Source organism: Agelaius tricolor, unplaced genomic scaffold (genome assembly GCF_023055355.1).
Source record: "Agelaius tricolor isolate 1412-34295 unplaced genomic scaffold, bAgeTri1.0.p SCAF_16, whole genome shotgun sequence".
NCBI lineage: Eukaryota > Metazoa > Chordata > Aves > Passeriformes > Icteridae > Agelaius > Agelaius tricolor.
Window position 1 is genome coordinate 18,726,769 of NW_027269276.1, and position 20,769 is coordinate 18,747,537.

At 48.2% G+C, this 20,769-nt stretch overlaps 1 protein-coding gene across 1 annotated transcript; it reads left to right on the forward strand.

The window, feature by feature from the left end:
* Positions 1 to 965: 965 nt before the first annotated feature.
* Positions 966 to 20,387, forward strand: SORD (sorbitol dehydrogenase). The gene is made up of 9 exons (XM_071441993.1): positions 966 to 1,213; positions 4,619 to 4,652; positions 5,363 to 5,527; positions 8,339 to 8,498; positions 11,294 to 11,412; positions 11,598 to 11,663; positions 16,677 to 16,852; positions 17,667 to 17,788; positions 19,283 to 20,387. The coding sequence occupies exons 1-9, from the start codon at positions 1,154 to 1,156 to the stop codon at positions 19,446 to 19,448; spliced, it is 1,068 nt and encodes a 355-aa protein (XP_071298094.1). The 5' UTR covers positions 966 to 1,153; the 3' UTR covers positions 19,449 to 20,387.
* The last annotated feature ends 382 nt before the right edge of the window (positions 20,388 to 20,769 follow it).

The following is a 20,769-nucleotide window of genomic DNA, read 5'->3' on the forward strand; positions in this document are numbered from 1 at the left end:
GGATATTCCACGATTCAATGACACTGGAGGATCTATTTGAGGTGTTTGTCAACTCCATTAGAGCAGGAAACCTCCTGTCCCCAAAACCCAGAATCCATGAAGTCTCCATTTTTTCCCCCAATAAGCTATTTCTGCAGCTGTGATAACCACATTCCAACTGTGTCATGTCCAGGGCAAGCCCACAGGTCACATTTTATTGAATTTTAGTCAAAGTGCAGGGTGCAGTGTTGTCACCAGCATGGCCTGGAGCTGGAGCTGAGGCTGGGATTGAGACTGGAAGCAGGGATTTGGGCTGGAATTGGGGTTGGGACTGGAGATGGAGCTGGAGCTGTATCTGGTCCAGGGGCTGGAGCAGGCACTGGAGCTGGGGCTGGGATTGAGCCTGGAAGCAGCGATTTGGGCTGGAATTGGGGTTGGGACTGGAGATGGAGCTGGAGCTGTACCTGGCACAGGGGCTGGAATTGGAGCTGGAGCTGGGCCTGGGAGCCGGGGGGTGAGGCTGGAACTGGCCTGGGAGCCAAGGCTGGAACAGGAGCTGGGGCTGGACCCAGGGCTTGAAACCAGAGCTGGGGTTACAGCCTGGGGCTGTGGCTGCAGCTGGGGCTGGAACTGGGGGACCTGGGCCTGGAGATGGGCCTGGAGCTGGTGCCAGAGTCGGGGCTGAGGCTGCAGCTGGGGCTCGAGCAAGGGCTGAGGCCTGGAGTCAGAGCTGGGGCTGGAGCTGGGGCTGGGGTTACAGTCTGGAGCTGTGGCTGCAGCTGGGGCTTGGAGCTGGGACTGGACCCGGAGCAGGACTCGGAGCAGGGGCCGAGGCCTGGAGTCAGAGCTGGGAGACCTGTGCCCGGAGATGGGCCTGGAGCTGGTGGCAGGGTTGGGACTGAGGCTGCAGCTGCAGCTGGGGCTTGGAGCTGGGGCTGAGGCCTGGATTGCAGCTGGGGCCTGGAGCTGGAGCACCCGGGCCCGGAGATGGGCCTGGAGCTGCGGCTGTGCCTGGCGCTGGGGTCGGGGCCGGGGCCGGAGCCGTGCTCGGAGCCGGCCGTGCCCGCTCGGTGCCGGGGGCGGTGCCGGGCCCGCGGGCGGGCGGGGGCCGGAGCACGGGCGGCCCCCCCAGCAGGGAGCGATCCTTGGACCCGGGGCCGCGCCGAGCCGAGCCATGGCGGTGCCGGGGCAGAACGTGGCCGTGGTGGTTCACCGAGCCGGGGACCTGCGCCTGGTACGGCCGCGGGGAGCCGGGGCCGGGCGGGGGCGGCGGGGCGGGAGCGGCCCCGCGGCCTGCGGGGGGCACCGGGGGTGTCCGCACGGCGGCCCCGGTTCCTCCGGCTCCGGGAGAGCCTGAACCGGCCCCGGGAGAGCCTGAACCGGCCCCGGCTGCCCGCGGCCATGGCAGGGGGTGGCTGGGGGGGACCCAAATTCGGGGGTCCCCCATGACTGGGCCCTCCTCCCATCCCCTCTGAGGGGAAGCCCGCGGCCGCTTCGGGCTCTGCACAGCGTTACGGGAAATGACCCGGACAGGGAAAAAAACCAAACCAAAACAAAACGTACCAGCCCCCGTGTGCCTGGGAGGTGCAACATTTTTTGCAAGAGAAATAAATTCATAGATGCACTCATTCAAGCACGCTAGAGGCGTGCTCATTCCTTCTGCTAGAAGGATGTAACAGTATCGGAAGCATGATTTATTTTTAGCTAGTTCTGGCAACTTTGTGTGTATATTTTCTGTTTTTCCGTTCTTGGAAAGGTTTCAGCTGCAGAATGCGCTTCGGGGACACAGGAGGAGATAATCTTGAGATGTTTGCCATCTCTGGGTGGAGAATATTTTATCCCTGACACCCAGAATCCCCAAAGAACTCTTCCCCTTCCCCAAATTAGCCATTGTCACAGCTGAGACGGGCCCTCCCAGGGAGCAGGTGGAGGGTGGGTGATTGTTGCTCCTCTGGGCTCTCAGAGCCCAGGTGAGCAGCAGGACAGAGGGCTCAGGGGGAGCAGGTGCTGGAGGACCCTCCCAGACAGGAATAAGTTTTATTTTGTACTTTTTTAGTATTTTAAGCTCATTCTGCCTCTCTGGCTGCTAATGCTGGGCTCTTTCCGGGTGCTGAATCACGATGGCGCTGCTGGAGAGCCGTGTGCTCCAGTTTGGTGAGTGCCAAAGGGGGAAGGAAGATTTCCCCGGGCAGGCATTGGCAGGCAGCTTTCTGTACACAGAGCCCTGGCAGGAGGGCTCTGGGGAGCACACAGACTTTGGACACACGCCTTGTTTAGGGGATGATTACCAGGGAAAGGGTTGATTCTTTACCAATCCCGCCCAAGCTGAAGCCACATGTGCCGTGGGTGGCTCCTGGTGGCTCCCAGGCACCTTTGACACAATTGAGCTTTCCCTGCAGTCACATGGAGCCTGACTACCAAAAGAAATCAAAATGGGTTAAGGACTGAGGTGTTTCCTATAGCTCCAGAGCATGTTTCCAAACCCCTGTGACTTCACAAAGGTGTCTGAGACTTGTGAAGGTGGGCACTGGCTCCATCACATCTGTGTGGCTGGTCTCTAAACTGGCTTACACCCAGATGTGTGAGTTTTCTTTGGATATTTGTCCTGCTGCAGACCTTAGAGCTGGTCACCAGTGCCCTGCTGCCTCACTGGCAGCACCTTGTGTGTTCCTCCTGGGCTTCCCTGAAGTTTGTTTTCATCATGTGAATGGTACTCATGGTATTGACCCACTGGTGGTAGGAGTAGTCTTAGCAGTGAACTCTGAACTTGTTATCTGTTATTGATACCCAAAGCTGGGTGACTCCATCTTCCTGTAATTCCCACACCTTTCTTGATTTTTGGACATGTTTCCCGTGGGCAGAGTTGCTGCGATCCCTCTGCTGTGTGAAAATGTGTTTGCTTTGTTTTTGTTGAGCCTCCTCTTGTCCTTAGGTATTTGCACAGGTTCCTCTTTGCTGCCCATTGAGGATTTGTTGGTTTTATACTTCTACCATGGCTTCTCTTTCCATGTCTCCTTTCACAGAAAATATTTGCTGTGTTTACTTTACCAGCCACCATTTCTGAACTTCTCAGTGGACAACAGACAATGAGCAGAATTTGTGTCTTTGGTGCTCTCCACTTGGTCACTCCTATTTTCTCCAAATCAGGCTGGGGAATTCACTTCCCACCAAGGTGTCTAGGTTTTCTGGGCACAGTTGTTATTGCCAGAAAAAAAAATAGTGGTTTTGGGGTTTTTTTCACACACATACATTTTCAGCTAGAAGTTGGCTTTATCTCTCACTGTGAACTTTCTGCTCAGTCTGAGGTGGTCTGTACCTCTGGTGTGTCACCACCTCCTGTGCTAATTGCATTTCTGTAAAAGAGGTTACATCTAGATTGATCTCTTTTAGAAATAATGCCCTGGGCTGTGTCCTCAGTGTAACAAAACAAACCCCCCATACAGAAAAATTGCAGATACAAGTCTGACCATGGAAAATTTCAGTCAGTTTAGCCATATGAGAACATGTTTCCAGAGCTGGTCTTTGCATGATCTTTAGAATGCTGAAGTACAAAATAGGAGTTGAGGAATATGCCAGGATTTAAACAGTTAAAATGCAGAACAGTTTGAGCAGCAAATGAATTTTTAAGGTTTAATTATTGGCCCTACTCTGGGAGGCTTTTCTTGGAGACCTATTCCTCAGGGTGGGTATTATATTGTCCTCATGTTGTAAAACCCAGCAAAATCATTCCTTTGGCTTTTGAGGCAGCTGAGGGAGCTCGGTGAAGGCAAGAGCCCTGCAGACCTTTTGGGTGGAAGGGTAATAAGGGGCACTTTTCTAACTCTGGTCTTGTCATTCATCCCATAAAGAGGTGCCAGGGCAATTACAAGAGAACATGAATGTATACATTAATAGGTATAAATCATTATCTCTATATTATGTGTAAATATTAGATGTAAATGATGTATAACTGGCACAGGTTGGTGAGGCCTGGCACAGGCTGCTCAGAGAAGCTGTGGCTGCCCCATCCCTGGAAGTGTTCAAGGATGTGGCTTGGAGCACCCTGGCCTAGTGGAAGGTATCCCTGCCCATGGCAGGGTGTAGAATGAGATGGGCTTTCAGGTCCTTTCCAACCCAAACCATTCTGTGATTCTCTTATTCTATCATTATGTAGTAAAAAAAAAAAAAAAAGTTTTGTATTCTTTAAAATAATAATATAAGCCCTGCAATATTAAAGCTTTATAGAACAGGTTGTTCAGAATCTTCCTGGTTACAAAAGGTGATTTTTTTTTTTTTTGTCAGACAGTGGGATGGATGAATTTCAGCTGAAATTTGGGGCTGCTCCAGTGCAGGGAAATTTAGTATGTGTCTCTTGTCTGGGCTGGGAAAGGGAATTTACTACAAAATAATTTGGAGGGTGGATTTACAAGCTGGCAGTGTGCTTACTCCTACAGCTACCTGTGTTATCCACTGAGTGTGGAGAATGAGGGGAGCTTAGGAGCAGGCTCCATGTGGCACAGCTTTGTCTTATGGAGCAGACAGAACCAAAAACCTTGTCTGTTTATGGATTTACCTGAGCTAACCAGAGCTAAGCTTCCACAGATATTCCCAGGGATATGAACAAGCAGCTAAATGTTTTGTTTTTTCCTTTTGTCCATAGGAAAACCGTCCAATCCCAGAACCAGGTCCTAATGGTAGGTCTATAGATGACTGATTCTGGCTGCTTCCTTTACTTCTCTCTTTGTGTTCTCATTCTCTTTTGTTGCTCCTTCACAATATAAAATATTTCTGAGGAAGTATAAAATTATCCAAAAACCAATTGTGTGGCTGAAACAGATAATGCTGCTTTTCCAGCTAAAAAGAAGAGCTGGAGCAGTCACAGATAAACCCCTTTATCTGGCTTTGTTTGCTTCCTGTTCCATCAGTTTGTGTATATCACAGTAAATGGCTCTTGGGACATTCCAGATGATCTTATGCAGGACTAAACATTAATAGAATGGGCATATGGGCTGATAGAAATTTGATTCATTAACTCTCTGGGGCTCAAATCATAGCTTTGGGAGAAGGGAAAATTAAATGGACTTGCTATGTTTTTCCTGCTCCAGCACTAATAACGTTGCTCTTAAACTGCATTACTTTGTTGACCATATTTTTATTGACATCATCTTTTGTCTTACCCTATTTTGAGCCTTCTTGCTTGGTGAATCACTGCATAGTTTTCTGTGGCTCACAAACGTGCCACTCTCCTAAGGTGTGCACGCACATTTCTGCTGTGTTGACTGAATGCCAGTAAATTTGGATGTGTCCACACTGGCTCAGCCTTTGCTCTGGGGCCCACGTGCTGCTCTCCCAGTGCCTAAGAAGGTTGGTTTGCTACAAGGAACCTTCTCTCCTTTCCTGGCAGAGGTCCTCCTGCGCATGCATTCCGTGGGGATCTGCGGCTCCGACGTTCACTACTGGCAGCACGGTCGCATCGGGGATTTTGTTGTCAAGGATCCCATGGTGCTGGGACACGAAGCTTCCGGGACTGTCGTAAAAGTGGGCTCTGGGGTGACTCATCTGAAACCAGGTATCTGGAACCAAACCCATTTGTTTGTTTTCCTCCTAATCAGTTCCGAGAATGTGTTGATAAGAGGCTACGTTGTTTTCTGTCGTGTAAATTTATCTGAAGTTCTGAACTCACAGTGTGACCTCCTTCAAGAAGTGTCACTGGGTTGCTGTTAGTCACCCATCTTGGCCACTGGTGTGTGTGTGTGTGATATTCCTTAGGTAGCTTTATCTTGGGATGTGTTGAGCTGGCCAGGCTGTATTTTATATTTTAATGCAGAGCAGAGTGTATCTGGTACAAGGTGCCTTTTAAGGAAGCTTGATAAAGCTTCAGAAACCACATCTATAGCTCTTGCCAGCAGCCTGCTGTGAGTGTTTCTTCTCTGTGTGTGCTCTTGAAGGAGCAAACAGCCTCCTGCAGTGCAGAGGTCACTGCAGCCGCTGCTCCAGGCCCTGTGGTGGGACCTCCACAGCTCACTGTGCTCATGAATATCCTAGAAAATGGACTGAGCAGGGAATTTTGCAAAGTTTGCTAACGACAGCAACTTACACAAGGTGGAGGGGATGTGGGAGAAAGCCAGCAAGAGTTACAGAGACACCAGAGAGATGCCAGGGAGATGCAAGTGGAATTCAACGCAGGCAAACACAAAGTTATACTCACAACAGAACAAACAAAACCAGCTTTGTATCTAAAATGTTGTACTGACCGTCACTGCTGAGGGGTGAGAGCTTTGGCTCTGACACTGTGCATAGCAACATTGGCTCCACAGCAGTGAAAATGCAAATTACTGTTGGGAAGGGGACAGAGACTCAGAGGATGTCAGTGCACGTCTGGAACTCTGCATGCAGTTCTGCTCTCCTTCTTTCCAAAAGGATGTAAAACAAGGGAGAAGGGTCCAGAGGAGGACAAGGAGATAACAACATGTGGAGCAGCATCTCTGACAAATGTCCAAGTTGAGCTGAGAGCTAGAGAGACAACTCAAAGATGTGAGGACTCATGGAGGGCTGGCAGAACAGGTTGGGTGTTCTCTGGTGGCTCCAGCACCAGAGCAAGGCACAGTGAGGTGCAGCATTCACCTGAGATGTTGCAGACCATGTAGTTTACGTGGTGGAAGGAGGAGAAGTTGTTGAGTGTTACTAAATACAAACAAACCACCTGTGACTTGGGAGGCCTCTCAGCTGTGTATAATGTGAGAGTACTCATTCTGTGCCTGTCCTGCCCCTTTCCTGTCAGACACCTGTTGCTGGCCAGCTCAGAGGGGATGCAGTGGCCTAGATGGATCCCTAGATCCCTTTACTTCCATCCTCCTTATCCCTGTGTCTGCCTGAAAGCCTGTTGGTGGAGAGCTTTGCTCAGAGGTTTGGCTCTGATTCCTCTGCCAAATAAATGTGAGGCTTTGTGTCCCTTGCAAGTTGTACTATGCTCACACTGTTTTCTCTGGTCCATCCTGCTTTGTGACAGCAATTAAAGAATAGTTCTTTGTCCTGCAGCATGTGTCCTTCCAGCACCCTGGGCTACTCTGCTGTAGCACCAAGCTGTCTCTGTTCCCAGATAAATCCTGCCAGGCTCCTGGGTGTTCTGCACCTTAAGCTTCCTTCCCTGTGAGTGTGGTGAGGCCCTGGCACAGGTTGCCCAGAGAAGCTGTGGCTGCCCCATCCCTGGAAGTGTTCAAGGCTGGGTTGGACAAGACTTGGAGCATCCTGGGATAGTGGAAGGTGTCCCTGCCCATGGCAGGGAGTGGAAAAAGCTGAGCTTTCAGGTCCCTTCCAACACAAATTCTTCCATGATTCCATGATTCCCAAGGAACAGCCCTTTCCAGCTGGCAGTGTGGTGGCTAGCCAAGCTCACCTGCTCCATCCTCAATGTTTCCTCTTCTACAGATTCAGCAAAATATCTGGTCACAGAGTGATTGCCTGGGGGCTGCCCCTTCATCTGCTGAGGTTGGCTGCAAGGCAGCTGGAGGAAGGTGTGTGTGTGTGGGGCTGAGCTTCCATCTGTGCCTCTGAAACACCATCTCTTTCCAAGTACCTGGGAAAATCTCAGTGATGAGTTTGAAAAATGTGTGTTTTATGATTGGCTTTTCCCAAATATTAACATGAAAACGAATATTATATGTGTTGTGTTAGAAAGTTATGCTGTATTAATTTTTAAGTAGTGTGTTAAATATAATTTTAGGTTATAACGTAATGTTAAAATAGAAACTATGTATGTGAGATATTTTTTTTGAGAAAGGAATGAGGTACTTGCACCAGATAGCAACCACAAGACACCTAAATCTTTCAGAGAAAGAATTTATTGCTCTCTTATCGAGTTCTTCCTGCCTCGCTCAGCCCTGAAGTCAGGATTAAGAGGAAGAAGTTGACACTGACCAGACAGAATCCTGTATTTGAATGGAATTTATGCATCATGTGTGAGATGTATGAATATGCAACAGGCTGTTGCTTTTAAGGGTTAATCCTCTGTTAATGTGGGTCCTTTTTCAGGCTTATTTTGCCCAGAAAAAAGTACCTGGATCGTCTGTAACACTTTGCTCTTATTGTCTTGTATTGTCCTAAATCTCAATTGTTCAAATTTTATTACTCTAATTATATTACTATTTTCATAACCATTTTATTACAATTAAACTTCTAACATTTTAAAAAACAAGTGATTGGTATTTTTCACATGAGGCTGCTGTCAAGGGAGCATTGAGAACCAGCCTGGTGTGTGCAGCAAGACCTTCCTCGTGTCCCTCCAGCCCGTATGGTGCCAGTGTTTCTGTGGTTTTTGGTGCTACTCCTGCTTATGTGCCACCCTGTCCCTGACCCCCTGCATCTGCTTTCATCCTGGCAGGTGACCGTGTGGCCATCGAGCCGGGTGTGCCGAGGGAAATGGATGAATTCTGCAAATCTGGGCGCTACAACCTGTCCCCAACCATCTTCTTCTGCGCGACGCCGCCCGACGACGGCAACCTGTGCCGCTACTACAAGCACAGCGCAAGCTACTGCTACAAGTCAGTCCCTGCTCCCTCCACCGAGAGAAATATACACCCCCTGGGGGGAGATTAGCTGCAGCAATCACCTCTTGGCCCTTTGGAACACTCTTTATGTGATCCCAACAGGTTTTATTGCTTTCTGATCCATAAATAACATGCCTAAGCTTGGATGGCAGCCACTTTGCAAAGGGTTTGTCACGCAGACAGTTTATCCCCTCAGGTGCCAGACATAAACATTTCTTGCATGTCTTCTGGGATGTTACCACTGGTTTACCCTTTAATTATTTTCCTTTTCCCATTTGCTCTCTGCTCTTGGTTTTTCTCCTGTCTCTTTTCATATCCTTGCCTTCCTAGGCTGGTGCCTGAAGGTCTTTGTCTGGTTCTCTGAGCTGAGTTTTGCAGCTGCTTTTCAGGAAAAACCAGGGTGGACTGCTGACATCCCACTCTGTGGTTTGAAACAAAGTCATCCCACTTTGAGCAGAGCAGGAGCAGAAAGCAGTAGCCCTGCTGAGCTGTTTTTTCATGTGTCTGAGTGTCTCCACTAAACTACCAGCATTACAACATATGTTTTCAGGTCCAGTTCAGCAAACTTGAGTATATTATTAATTGTGGCAGCACTGGCACATTTGCTTAGAAGCAAATTTGTGCTTAAACACTGGCAAATCAAAGAATCCCAAAACAGTTCAGTTTGGAAGGGACCTTAAAGCTCTTCCCACTCCATCCCCTACCATGAGCAGGACCACCTTCCACTAAGCCAGCTTGCTCCAAGCCCCATTCAGCCTGACCTTGAACACTTCCAGGGATGGGGCAGCCACAATTTCTCTGGGCAACCTGTGCCAGAGCCTCAAATACTCCAAAGACCTGAAAAAACTTGTTATACCCACTTAAGTGCCTTTAACAAGGAGTTAAAAATACCCAAGTAGTGTCCCCCTAAGGCTGCTCTACCTGTGGAGTTTGTTCTTTTTCAGTGTGTATGGAGCTGGTACTTCCATGAGCAGGAACATCCTTGGGATTGATCTTTGGTGTTGGCACAGAAATCAGGTTCATGTTAGTCTGAAGGAGGCACTTGACTGCTCTTCTCCTGGGAATCCTCAGGCAGGAAACTTTCAAAGCAGATACCAAGAGCTGCTGTCAGGATGAGGTGCTGGTCTGGATGGGATTGGCATCTCACTGTCCAGACCCACTGTCATTGATTTCCTGTGTATCAAAATAACATTTTCTGACAACATCATAAGTTTTTGCTTGAGAGGAAGTGGTTGGTTTGTAGCTGGCTTCTTCCAGGTTTTTGCTTTTTTCCTTCAATTTGAGCAAATATTACTTTGGCTATATATATATATATATATATATATATATATATATATATATATATATATGTGTGTGTGTGTGTGTTATATATATATGTTATATATATGTTATATATATATATATATATATATAGCCAAAGTAATATTTGCTCAAATTGGAGGAAAAAATCAATAATACATATAAATAATATATTATATATAATATATTTATATAGACTTATATTTTTATTTAATACATATTATATATTTATATACATTTATATTTTTATTTTATATATTTATTTTTTTGTTAAGCTTTGGGATGCAAAGTCTGCTCCCAGTTTCAGATCAGCAGTGCTGTGGCTGGCTCATGTAGAGCAGATTCCCTGGCATGCAGTCACTCTGCCAGCACAGATTTGCCAAGAACAGATGATGGCTGAGCTCAGTGAGCTGTTACACATTTGGGCAGTTACTGTGTGTCCTGCTGGTGGACAGACTCTGTGTTGGGTGCTCTGAGTAACTTGATGGAGGTGGGATCATGCCCTCCCCATTGACAGGGCAGTGCCCAAACCCAGCAGTAGCAGACATGATGCCAGACTCTGTGACAAGGGAACTCTTGGAGTCAGACTTTTAAAACCTCTTGGAAATAAGGGATATGCAGATATCTTACAGCTGTCTTCTCACAGCCATCATTTCCATTTCTTTGGCTTCACATTGGCCTGGCTGAGATCTGACCTTGAGCTTCCCAGTGCTGTCACTGTCCCTGCTGGCATTCCTTGCAGGCACAGCTCCCAGAGCAGTGTGAGAACCCACACTGGTGGCTTGCAGGTGGGCAGTGTTTTGGGGCTGAGATTTCTTTCTGCAGTTCAGAAGAGTTTCACTCCCTCTGCTTTTTTCTGTCACTTATGTTGGCTGTGTTACAGGGCTGGTTTTGTCCAAAACATGTTTGATACCCACTGACTGCTGGGAGGATGAATACTGGGACCAGTCCACTCGTTAAAACACTTGGTGCATCAGGAAAGATGATCCTGGTTGTTACCAGGAAGGGAGACCTGGATCTGGCTGCCTTTCCTGGTGGCCTCACCTTTGGCAGCAGGATGTTTTCTAAAAGCTGATTCAGCCCTGGTGAGGGTTCTGGGAGCTCACTGGTGGGTGAGCCATAGGGCAGCTTTGGGGTGGTACATATGCAACTGGGGGGGTTATTCTAAAGGGAATGAGTGGCAAAGAAATCCTTGTTGACTCACCAAACACTGGAGAGCTGCTTGCTGTGGGGAAGTTTGTGGGTCCCTGGGTGTGGTGCTTGGGCAAACCTCACTGAAAAATGCTCCAGGTGCACTTGATGCTGCTTCAGAGGAGGGAAAGAAGCAGTGTAATCTCTTGAAGTGTATTCCAGTGTATTTCCCTGACCACAGGTGGGAGTGTGTTTTGCCACTGTGTTTTACACCCATGTTTGTTTTTTGAGTCTCATGGCTTTCTCCATCACCCTCATGAACTACATTGGTGACTGTTCCTTGTGCCCCATTCTTGCAGGCTTCCAGACAATGTCACCTTTGAGGAAGGAGCCCTCATCGAGCCCCTCTCAGTGGGAATCCATGCCTGCAAAAGAGCAGGAGTCACTCTGGGAAGCAAGGTCTTCGTGTCTGGCTCTGGTACAGTGAGCACAGTCAGTCCTTGGCTTCCCTGCCTGCTGGGAGGGGATGGGCAGGCTCAGGCTCTGCCTCTGGGCTCTGCTGGAAGGGATGAGGGGGACCAAAGGGGCTGCCAAAGCTCTGGGTAGTTCAGAGGTGGGGCTGATGCTGCCTGTACATGTTCTCTTGCTCCCCTTTGTCCCCAGGACCAATTGGCCTCGTTAATGTGATTGTTGCTAAGATGATGGGTGCAGCAGCTGTGGTAGTTACAGGTAAGTCCTTTTTAGCCCTTTCAGAGTGTGCCTGTTTCCCACCATACAGAACCACAAAATCATTAAGGTTGGAAAAAACCATTTAAATCATGGAGTCCAACCATTGATCCAGGGCTGCCAAGCCCAACCATGTCCATATAAATGCCTCATCCACATGTTTTTTGAACAGTTCCAGAGATGGTGATTCCACCACTTCCCTGGACAGCCTGTCCCAGTTCCTGACCACCCTTCCAGGCAGGTTTGATCTTAGGTTATTTTTATCTCTGGTAATGCTGGATGATGGCCCAGACAGCGTTTGCCCACTGTTTTCTGTGTGCAGCCACACTGTGCTTCTCCACTTGTCTTTCTCTGCCCTTCTGTCTGCTCCTGCTGGGGGTTTCATTTTTCACTGGTTATCCACAATGACTGAAATGGCCTTTTCAGGCTCTCTGCATTTGAGAAATGGGCATTCCTTGCATAACTGTATCCTGGACATTTCTAGTTGAGCTGCTGTTTGCAGGAGTGTCTTTGTCCAGCTGTGTCAGGAAAATCTCTGAGGAAGGAGATCTCATCTTTCTAGATACCTTTTCCAGGTTTGCATCTCTTAATGATGAAGCTTTTTCTAGGGTCCACTCACAAACTGTCATTTATGGAGCTTCCCCCTTTATGGAAGAACTGAACTGAGTCTTCATCACCTTTGCAGCTGCCCTTCAGGTTGTTGAGACAGCCATTCCATCCCTCCTGTTTTTTGCCATGCTGACCCAGCCCAGTTCCTCCTAGCTCTCCTCTAAGGTTCAGGCCCTCTCTCTCTGTAGCTTTCCCAGAAGGATGGAGAGCTGGAGCAACCTCAGGATATTTTCTGGTTGAAATTTCCACCTGGGGGTTGAACAGGGTCTGGAAATGGTGCTTCCAGCTCCCACCATGAGTCTTCAGTCTTTCTGAGTGGTGATGGCCAGGAGGAGCAGTTAGAGGGGCCACTGGACATTGAGTACAGACTGCTGCAGTTTTTATGTCAAAGCCGTAAAGGCTCCTGACCTTCCAGAAGGCTGTTATTCACCTCCCATACTATGAGCCAGATGTATTTTTGACCTTTCCATTACAGTATTGCTTGACCTACTTTGGGTCAAGAGATAAAATTCAGGTCCCACCCTCTTGAAACAGAAACATCCTTCAGTAGTAGCTGAGGTCAAAGCAGAAAACACAAGGCCTTTTCCTCCCTTAATCCCTTTGCTGTTGAGTCCAGGGCATTTTTAGCTGTGCTGGCCTCACCCTGCAGGTGTGTGTGCTTGATGGATGTGGCTGGTCCACACCTCAGATTTTGTGAAGTGTTGTCATTTGAGGATGATATTTGCTGTAGCAGGAAAAACAGCTCTGCCTCTTGAATCATGCACGAGGAACCTTGTGCCCAGCTGGGCTGTGCAGGGGCTGGGGGTGTCCCATTCCCTGGGTGGGGAAGGCTTGGTGACTGGGGTTGGTGGGGCTGAGGCAGCTGGCTCAGCCTGCCCCTCAGTCCTGCTCCAGGAATGGGTGTGTCTTCCCCCTGGTCCCAGGAGCTGCTCCTGATGGGGACCTTGGCAAGCTGAGCTGGCTGTCATGTGCTGGCTGTCATGTGCCACCAGAGGTGCCTGCTGCTTGGTTTGTAGGATCAGCAAGCTTGAGTACATGGAATTACCCTTTCTTATCTTTCTGTGCTAGCCTAGGTGCTGATCCTGCCTCGTGGATGTCTCTTCCACACGAGAGGGGTTTGGCTGAGGTGCTCAAACCATGAAGGTGCTGTCCCAAGTCAAATATTTGAGTGTGACATGAGCTGAGGAATGGGTTTGGTTTGGCTTGTGCTGCTGGAGATTTTGCTGCCTGTCTCAAGGAACTGCTTTTTGTTTTGGCTTTAGGAGCCAACACCTGTGAGGTGCCTGTCTGCCCACAGAGGCCCTCTTGTACTTTGCCACCAAATTATCTGAAGTCATTTCCCTGTGTTTTTGTCACGTGTCTGTGAGGAGCTTTGTCTGTGCAGCACTTATGGCTTTAAAGTTTGTGTTTGTTTTCACAAGTTTCTTACAGGTATAGAAATATTTAGAAAAGCTTTTTTTTTGTGAGAACTCACCTCCTACAACTTCTGTCTTGGCTTGCCTGGAGTGTTTGATATATTTCATGGACTCCAGTTGGGTGAGAAGATCAATTTGTTTCATGGGTCCTCACCTACTCTTCCAAAAGATCTGTGTCTTTCTCCAATCCACTCCACTCCAGAATGGGCAACCTTCTCCTGTCCTTCTGCCTTGCTGTTGCTCTGAAAAGCTGCTTTTCTCCTCATCAGCCTTCCTCCCCAGTAGGTGAAGGGACAGTTTAGGTGCTCATGTTGGGCTGTCCTGCATTGCAATGTCACTGAAAGTGCACTTAATAATTCCTGCTCAAGGGAAATTATTCTCCTTGTTCTATCTGAATCTGAAGATCTGGGTGTTGATGCCTCCAGAAGCCCTGGAATTCAAGGTCAGGGAGGTGAGTAACTGTACAGAGCTCAACTCCTTTGAGAAAGAAGATGAACAAAGAAAATCTGAGAATAATCAAGAGTATTTATTTGCTTGTAAAGTTGGCTCATAAACCATCATGAGAAGCTTAAGGGTAATTTGATAACTTCACTGGAAGCAAACCAAACTTTAATTAGCTCCAGGGGCTGGGAAGTGAAAACAAACTTCTGACTAGAGGCAAGACGCAAGCCATTAATTGTTTAATTGACCAGTTTCCCAAGAGCTGTGTGGGTTTAAAGTGCAAAGGGCTTGATCCTTCCCAAGACTCACAAGTGTCTGGAGCTCTGAACAATGCAGTGACCTGCAGATCTGTCTGCTTTACTAAGTGCTTCCTGGTGATTCAGGTGTACTGGGATGCTATTGCAGCCCTGGCCAGGGCTGACAGTGTTGCTGCTGCATTCCTTGTGCTGCTTAGAGCCAGGGCTTCCTTCCCAAGCAGCTCACAAACCAGAGGCCAGCTACAGGGAAGATGAGGGGGTTTTTTGCTGCCTGGGAGTGGTTTTGTGGCCACTTTAAATTGCACTGGCTGCCTTGTTACTCTAGGGCACTGCCTGTGGATTATTTCTGCTAGAGAGAAAGTATGAAATATGTAAAATATAGACTAGAATGTCTCTAATATTTATATATTTATATATTATACATGTGTAATATTTTAAATATATATTTATAATTTAAAATGCATTAGTGACTCAGGAGATGTTAAAAATGGTAGAATCCAGAATCTGTGTCTGCTGTGAGCTGGTATTGTGATACCAAACTTCACAGGGAGTTTAGTCATTACTTGAGAGGACTCTTGAACCCCTGTGGTCTCCTTGCCATACACTGAGATTTGGGAGACACCCACCATGCTGGGCCAAAGTGTTTCATGGCACTTGAAGTGCCTCAAAAAGCTCCTGGCCATACAATTGGTGCATGGGAGGTCTCTGAGTGCAGCTCAGCTGGGTCAAGCATGGGCCTGGAGCCCAATGCTCAGAGCTTGGGAGGGACAGAGGTGACTCCTGCAGCCACAGGAACGAGCCCATGTTGGGGCTTCCAGGGTGATGCTGCCCTTTCTTTTCAGCCTTGGCTTTTCCTCTTTTGTCTGCATTTTATTATCCTTTGTTACCCCTTCTTGAAACACCCTCCACAGCTCTCCTGGGCGCTCAGCTTGGCAGTTGTGCCCACAGGTGGCATCCTGAGCCTTCCAGCTGCCCGTGGGGGCCTGTCCATCCCCTGCCCTGCCAGTGGGGGCATGTCCATCCCCTGCCCTGCCAGTGAGTGCCATCATTTTTCCATCATTTTTGCTGTGGGATGGGCAGGGTAGAGCCTCTGGCTCACTCCCAGGACTGCAGCTGAGTCAGAGTGGCTCATGTTGGAGAACTGGCCTTATCCTCCTCCTCTTTCCCTTGATGTTTTCACCCCACCCCTTCTCTGACTTCTCTGAAGACTGTGCCCTGGTGAGAGGGGTGTTTTCCTCTTTGCTGTGTGTGCCCCTACCACAGGTATCATTTTCTGAGTCTTCAAGCCCAGGACCTCTGGGAGAAGACCACCCCTCAATTTTGGGTCTAGGAAATCTTGGCTGTTATATCTTTTCCAGTGCCAGCATGCAGACCCCTGTAGACACTGCTTTAGTGTAGGGAAAAGAGGTGATTCCTTCCTGGGCAATCCCACTCTTCTCCTCAGCCATCCATGTCCTTATCTCCAGAGGTGGCCTGGTTACCAGTGGTGCCTGGAGAGAAATAGGTGGCTTTCCTCTGGGGGTGTGGGATGCCTCAGCAGGACAGCTTGGTTCAAACCCCCTGTGGATCTTCAGGTGATACTTGCAGCCCTGTCAAGATCCCTCAGAACAGAGTACAGAGTACAGCCATGCCCTCACAGATGTTTATCATCACCAGCTTTGTTGCTCCATGTTAATGGGTGTCTCAGGTCCACCTTCTTACCAGATCCACTCCCTTTTTTTTTATGGGCTTGCCTGCTCATTCACCTGTGACAGAAACTGTCTGAGAGATGCTACAAGGAGGGTAAAGAGCAGAACAGGTCTGTGACAGTGCAGACACACTGAGTGTTTACAATGAATGCTTTCTGCAGCTTGCTCAGCTGAAGGCACCTGCTGAGGGTTCCTTGAGGAAACCCTTGGAGAGCTCATGGTCTGTTCTCATTGGGTGCTGTTAGAAGTGAAATGGCCCCATTAATGACCCTCTGAGCCTGTTGTCTCCTGTTGGAAGGATTCCTTGGTGCTGTCCATAGCCATGTTTATTGCCTTGATGCACTCTCAGTGTTCTGGCAGAACCAAAGAGAAGCCGCCCATGGCAGGGAATGGAACTTCAAAGTGGAGTGGAGCTTTGAAGTCACTTCCAACCCAAACTATTCCAGGATTTTATGATCATTCCCTGCTTGCCAAGAAGGGGTGAATCCTCATCCATTCTAGTGGTGCACTGTCCTGTGCACACATGTAGTGAGCAGATGCCAGGTTCAGGTTCTTGCCCCTCTTTCACATAATACTCCAATTCTTGGTTTGGGTTTCTTTCCACAGACTTATCTGCCTCTCGCCTGCAGAAAGCCAAGGAGGTGGGGGCAGATTTCACCATCCAGGTGAAGAATGAGACCCCGCAGGAGGTGGCCTCCAAAGTGGAAAGTGTGCTTGGCTGCATGCCTGAGATAACTGTGGAGTGCACAGGAGTGCAAGCCTGTATCCAGGCTGGAATTTATGTGAGTACCACTTGTTCCAAAGGCAGACCAGTGATGGTGTTGGTCTGTTTTTTTTCTGGGATGGTTCAGTGAATGACCTATTTCACTCTCACAATGTTTAATTTAAGTGGGCTTGGTTTGGGCAGAGAAGCTGCTCCTTAGACAATAAACTGGGAGAGATAATTAAAGGGTTAACATCAGTGTGGGGATAATTGATTTGATGCTTGGGTGCTTAACCACTTACCAAGGAGACTCCAGTAAGATCCCCAAACCCAGGGAGTAGGATAGCAGCTTCCATTGAAGTTGTGTCCAAATAAGAAGAGTGATCAAGCAAATTAATTCCAGAAGGAATGAAAGAAGCAATTAAGAAAGGGATGTTTTGCTGCCATGAACATCCTAACAGGAGGATGGGGGGAAGGTTAATATGGAGTTTCACAATGAAAGGACAGGAGGGGAATGGGACAAATTTCAAAAAGAGAAATTCCAGTAGCGCATCAAGCTCTTAGTTTTAAATCTCTCCCACTGAAATCCCAAAGTACCTTTTGTAGTCCTAAATGCCAGCCATTTTTCAGAATGGGGTTTTCAGAAGAGGAATTTTGTATTCCTTCCAAAATCCTTCAGAGATTTTCAAAAGATTGTGTTTTTTTGCTTTGATTACCATGTGTTTCACTCTTACAGACTCCTGACAGCATCCTGCCTCTCCCTGGGGCTTCCCTGCTGCGCCCCAGGCAGTCCATTGCAGCCACAAAGGGTGCCTTTATTTTTGACAGACCCTACACAGGCTCCTGCAACTGTGCTCTGCAGAATGTAACCTGTTTGTGTGTTTGCTCTGCAGGCCACTCGTTCTGGTGGGACCCTGGTTCTGGTGGGGCTGGGGCCTGAGATGGTGACGGTGCCCATTGTGAACGCCGCCGTGCGGGAGGTGGACATCCGTGGGATATTCCGCTACTGCAACACGTGAGTCTCGTCCTGGGGGGCTGATGTGTCTCCAAGTGAAAATTCTTCAGAGCTCTACTTTCTTGCTGATGGAGAAAGTCTCTTTTCTTAATCTGTAGCTCTCCAGGAAGGATTTATGGGATGTCGTCATGCTCCTTCTTAAAATGAGAAGTGTTATTAAGTAGGCGGTTTGGGATTAGCTGCTGCATCCCTTTGTATCCCTGTTGCTCTAATTTGGTGCATTCAAGGTTGGACTTGATGACCTTGGAGGCCTTTTCCAATCTCAGTGTTTCTATGATTCTAAACAGAGTGGCTGTCACAGACATGTGACATCCTTTCCTTAAGATTTTTTTTCCTGAGAAGCTGAGAGGCCTCAGGAACAAAATATAAACATTGATTTTCTGCTGCTGTGGAATGCAACAGGTGCATTTGTGATTGGTCTCATGTGGCTGTTTCTAATTAATGGCCAATCACTGTCAGCTGGCTCAGACTCTCTGTCCCAGACACAAGCTTTTGTGATCATTCTTTCTTTTCTATTCTTAGCCAGCCTTCTGATGAAATCCTTTCTTCTATTCTTTTAGTATAGTTTTAATATAATATATATAATAAAATAATAAATCAGCCTTCTGAAACATGGAGTCAGATCCTTGTTTTTTCCCTCTTCCTTGAACCCCTCCAAACACAGTCACAAGTGGCAACACAATCCCTGTGAGGGACTCTGTGCCAGGGAAGAGGCTGGAAGCTGGCTCAGGCTTTTCCTTTTTTCTCCCTGCACTGAGTCCATGAGTTTGAGCTCCACCATGGTTAGTGTGCAGGCAAGAGGAGAGCAGAGCATGGCAGTTTTGGTTTTTATTCAGGCCTTTCAAAGTAGTAGTTTCCTGTGATTTTCATTTGCTTCCTGTGATTTCACTTACTCTCTCAACTGTCTGTGTAGCAGTGCCTGTCTTCTCAGAGCTCAACAGCCCAGAGCTGTTGGCCTGTCCCATCTCCCATACCAGACACTGTTGTGGTGTTGTGAGGGTCCCCAGGATGAGGTGAGAGATGAGAATCTGATTCCAAGTTCTTAGAAGGCTGATTTATTATTTTATGATATTATATTATTTTAAAAGAAAATTATATACTCAAACTATACTAAAGAAAGAGAAAGGAGACATCAGAAGGCTAAAACAAGAATGAATAATAAAAACCCGTGACAGACTCAGAGAGTCTGACACAGCTGGCTGTGATTGGACATTAAATTAAAACAATTCACATGCTGGGTAAACAATTCTCCAAATCACATTCCAAAGTAGCAAAACATGGAGAAGCTAAAGCTTCCCAGCTTCTCAGGAGAAAAAATCCTGGAGAAGGGATTTTTCATAAAATATCATGGTGACAAGACACCAGAAAATTCTTTGCAGGCAAAACTTCCCTGGGCTAGGGAAATTACTGTGATGATCCAGGCTGCTCCATGCTCTTTTCCTGGACTCCAGACTAGTGGCTGCTCTCATCCCCTGCTCTCTGCTTCCCTTGCAGGTGGCCTGTGGCCATCTCTCTTCTGGCATCCAAGCGGATCAACGTCAAGCCCTTGGTCACGCACCGCTTTCCCCTGGAGAAGGCTCTGGAGGCCTTTGAGACCACCAGGAGGGGTGAGGGGGTCAAAGTCATGCTGAAGTGTGACCCCACTGATCAGAACCCCTGAGCTGTCCCAGTGCCCTGCCCTCATCCTCCCTGCTGCTTGTAACTAGAAAATCACATGTAGTGAGGGTGAATGGTACTGGGAGACACCATTAGAGCATTAACGGGTTACTACAAATGGACAACCAATAGTTTGAATCAAAATGCTGAATTAGAGATGATGGATTGCACAGTTGGTGGCTCTTCTTCACAGTCTACATGTGCAGGAGAGCCTGGCCAGGTTCCTCCATGCCAGGGAGGAGCTGGCATGTGGCACAGCAAGGGTGGAGGTGCTGGCACTCCCCCTTCCTGTCCTGCACTGCCCTGGCTGCAGCATTTCCTGCATGGCAATCCCTGGATACAAAATGGCTCTAGGTGAATATCCCCCCTTTCCTCATGGGTGCTCAGGGACTGGACAGCCTGTGGAACAAAGCCTGGCCCTCCCCACTGCACGGGAAGCACTGGCACATTCAGGTCATTCTCTCCACACTCTTCTCAAAGCTCAGAACTCGGGTTTTGTGAAACTTGGAGGCCACCTGGGACCATGTGTGCTGTGTCACCCCCAGCAGCTCCTTGTGGGACCACTGCAGGCAGGGAAACTGGGACTGCTGAGAGCCCTGTCCTCATGTACCTCCCATGAAGGGGCTGTTGGGGGGCACAGCTGCTTTTGACATGGAAAGGAGCACAGATGAGACATGATGGGACATGTGGTGAAGATCAACTCAAAGGTTTCACCACTGCTTTGAGTGAGCATCACTCAAAGGTTTTACCACTGCAAACAAATCATAATTATTTAGGAATAACAAGCCTTCCTGCTGAGTTTGTGAGCCATAAACAAGGTACTAATGAAATAGAAAAAAATCTAATATTTGATTATAGTCATATTAATTTTAGTACTGAGAGATCAGTTCCTTCCTTGGTACTGAATTTTCCTCAATAAATTCTGGCTGCCTGAGACCTTCCAGAGTGTGTCCCTTGAAGTGTGGGGTGGTGGGTTGGAGGGGTTTGCAGGGGACTGTGCAGACCTAAGCCTCACCAGGGTGCAGGTTGAGCTCAGTGTTGGCAGGACTGTGAAACCTCAAATGACCCAACCACTTGCAAATGAAACCTCATGTTTTTTCCAGATGTGGCCAAGTTAATCCTGGCAGAGATGGAAAGCCCCAAGTCCATGCTGAGTTTTACAGGGATGAGACATAACCCCAGGGAACTTTCTGTAGCTGGAAGAAGTGGTCAAAATATGTGCTCAGCACATTCCCATGCTGGGAGGAACCCTGTTGGCATGGCTGGGGATTCACTGGCCATCCTGACTCCTGTCCTGTGGGGATCCCCTGTTGGCATGGCTGGGG

Coding starts and splice junctions, on each gene's coding strand:
- SORD (XM_071441993.1), top strand. CDS start 1,154: ATGGCGGTGCCGGGGCAGAACGTGGCCGTGGTGGTTCACCGAGCCGGG. Junction 1,214..4,618: donor GAGCCGGGGACCTGCGCCTG/GTACGGCCGCGG, acceptor TTTTGTCCATAG/GAAAACCGTCCAATCCCAGA. Junction 16,853..17,666: donor GTATCCAGGCTGGAATTTAT/GTGAGTACCACT, acceptor TTTGCTCTGCAG/GCCACTCGTTCTGGTGGGAC.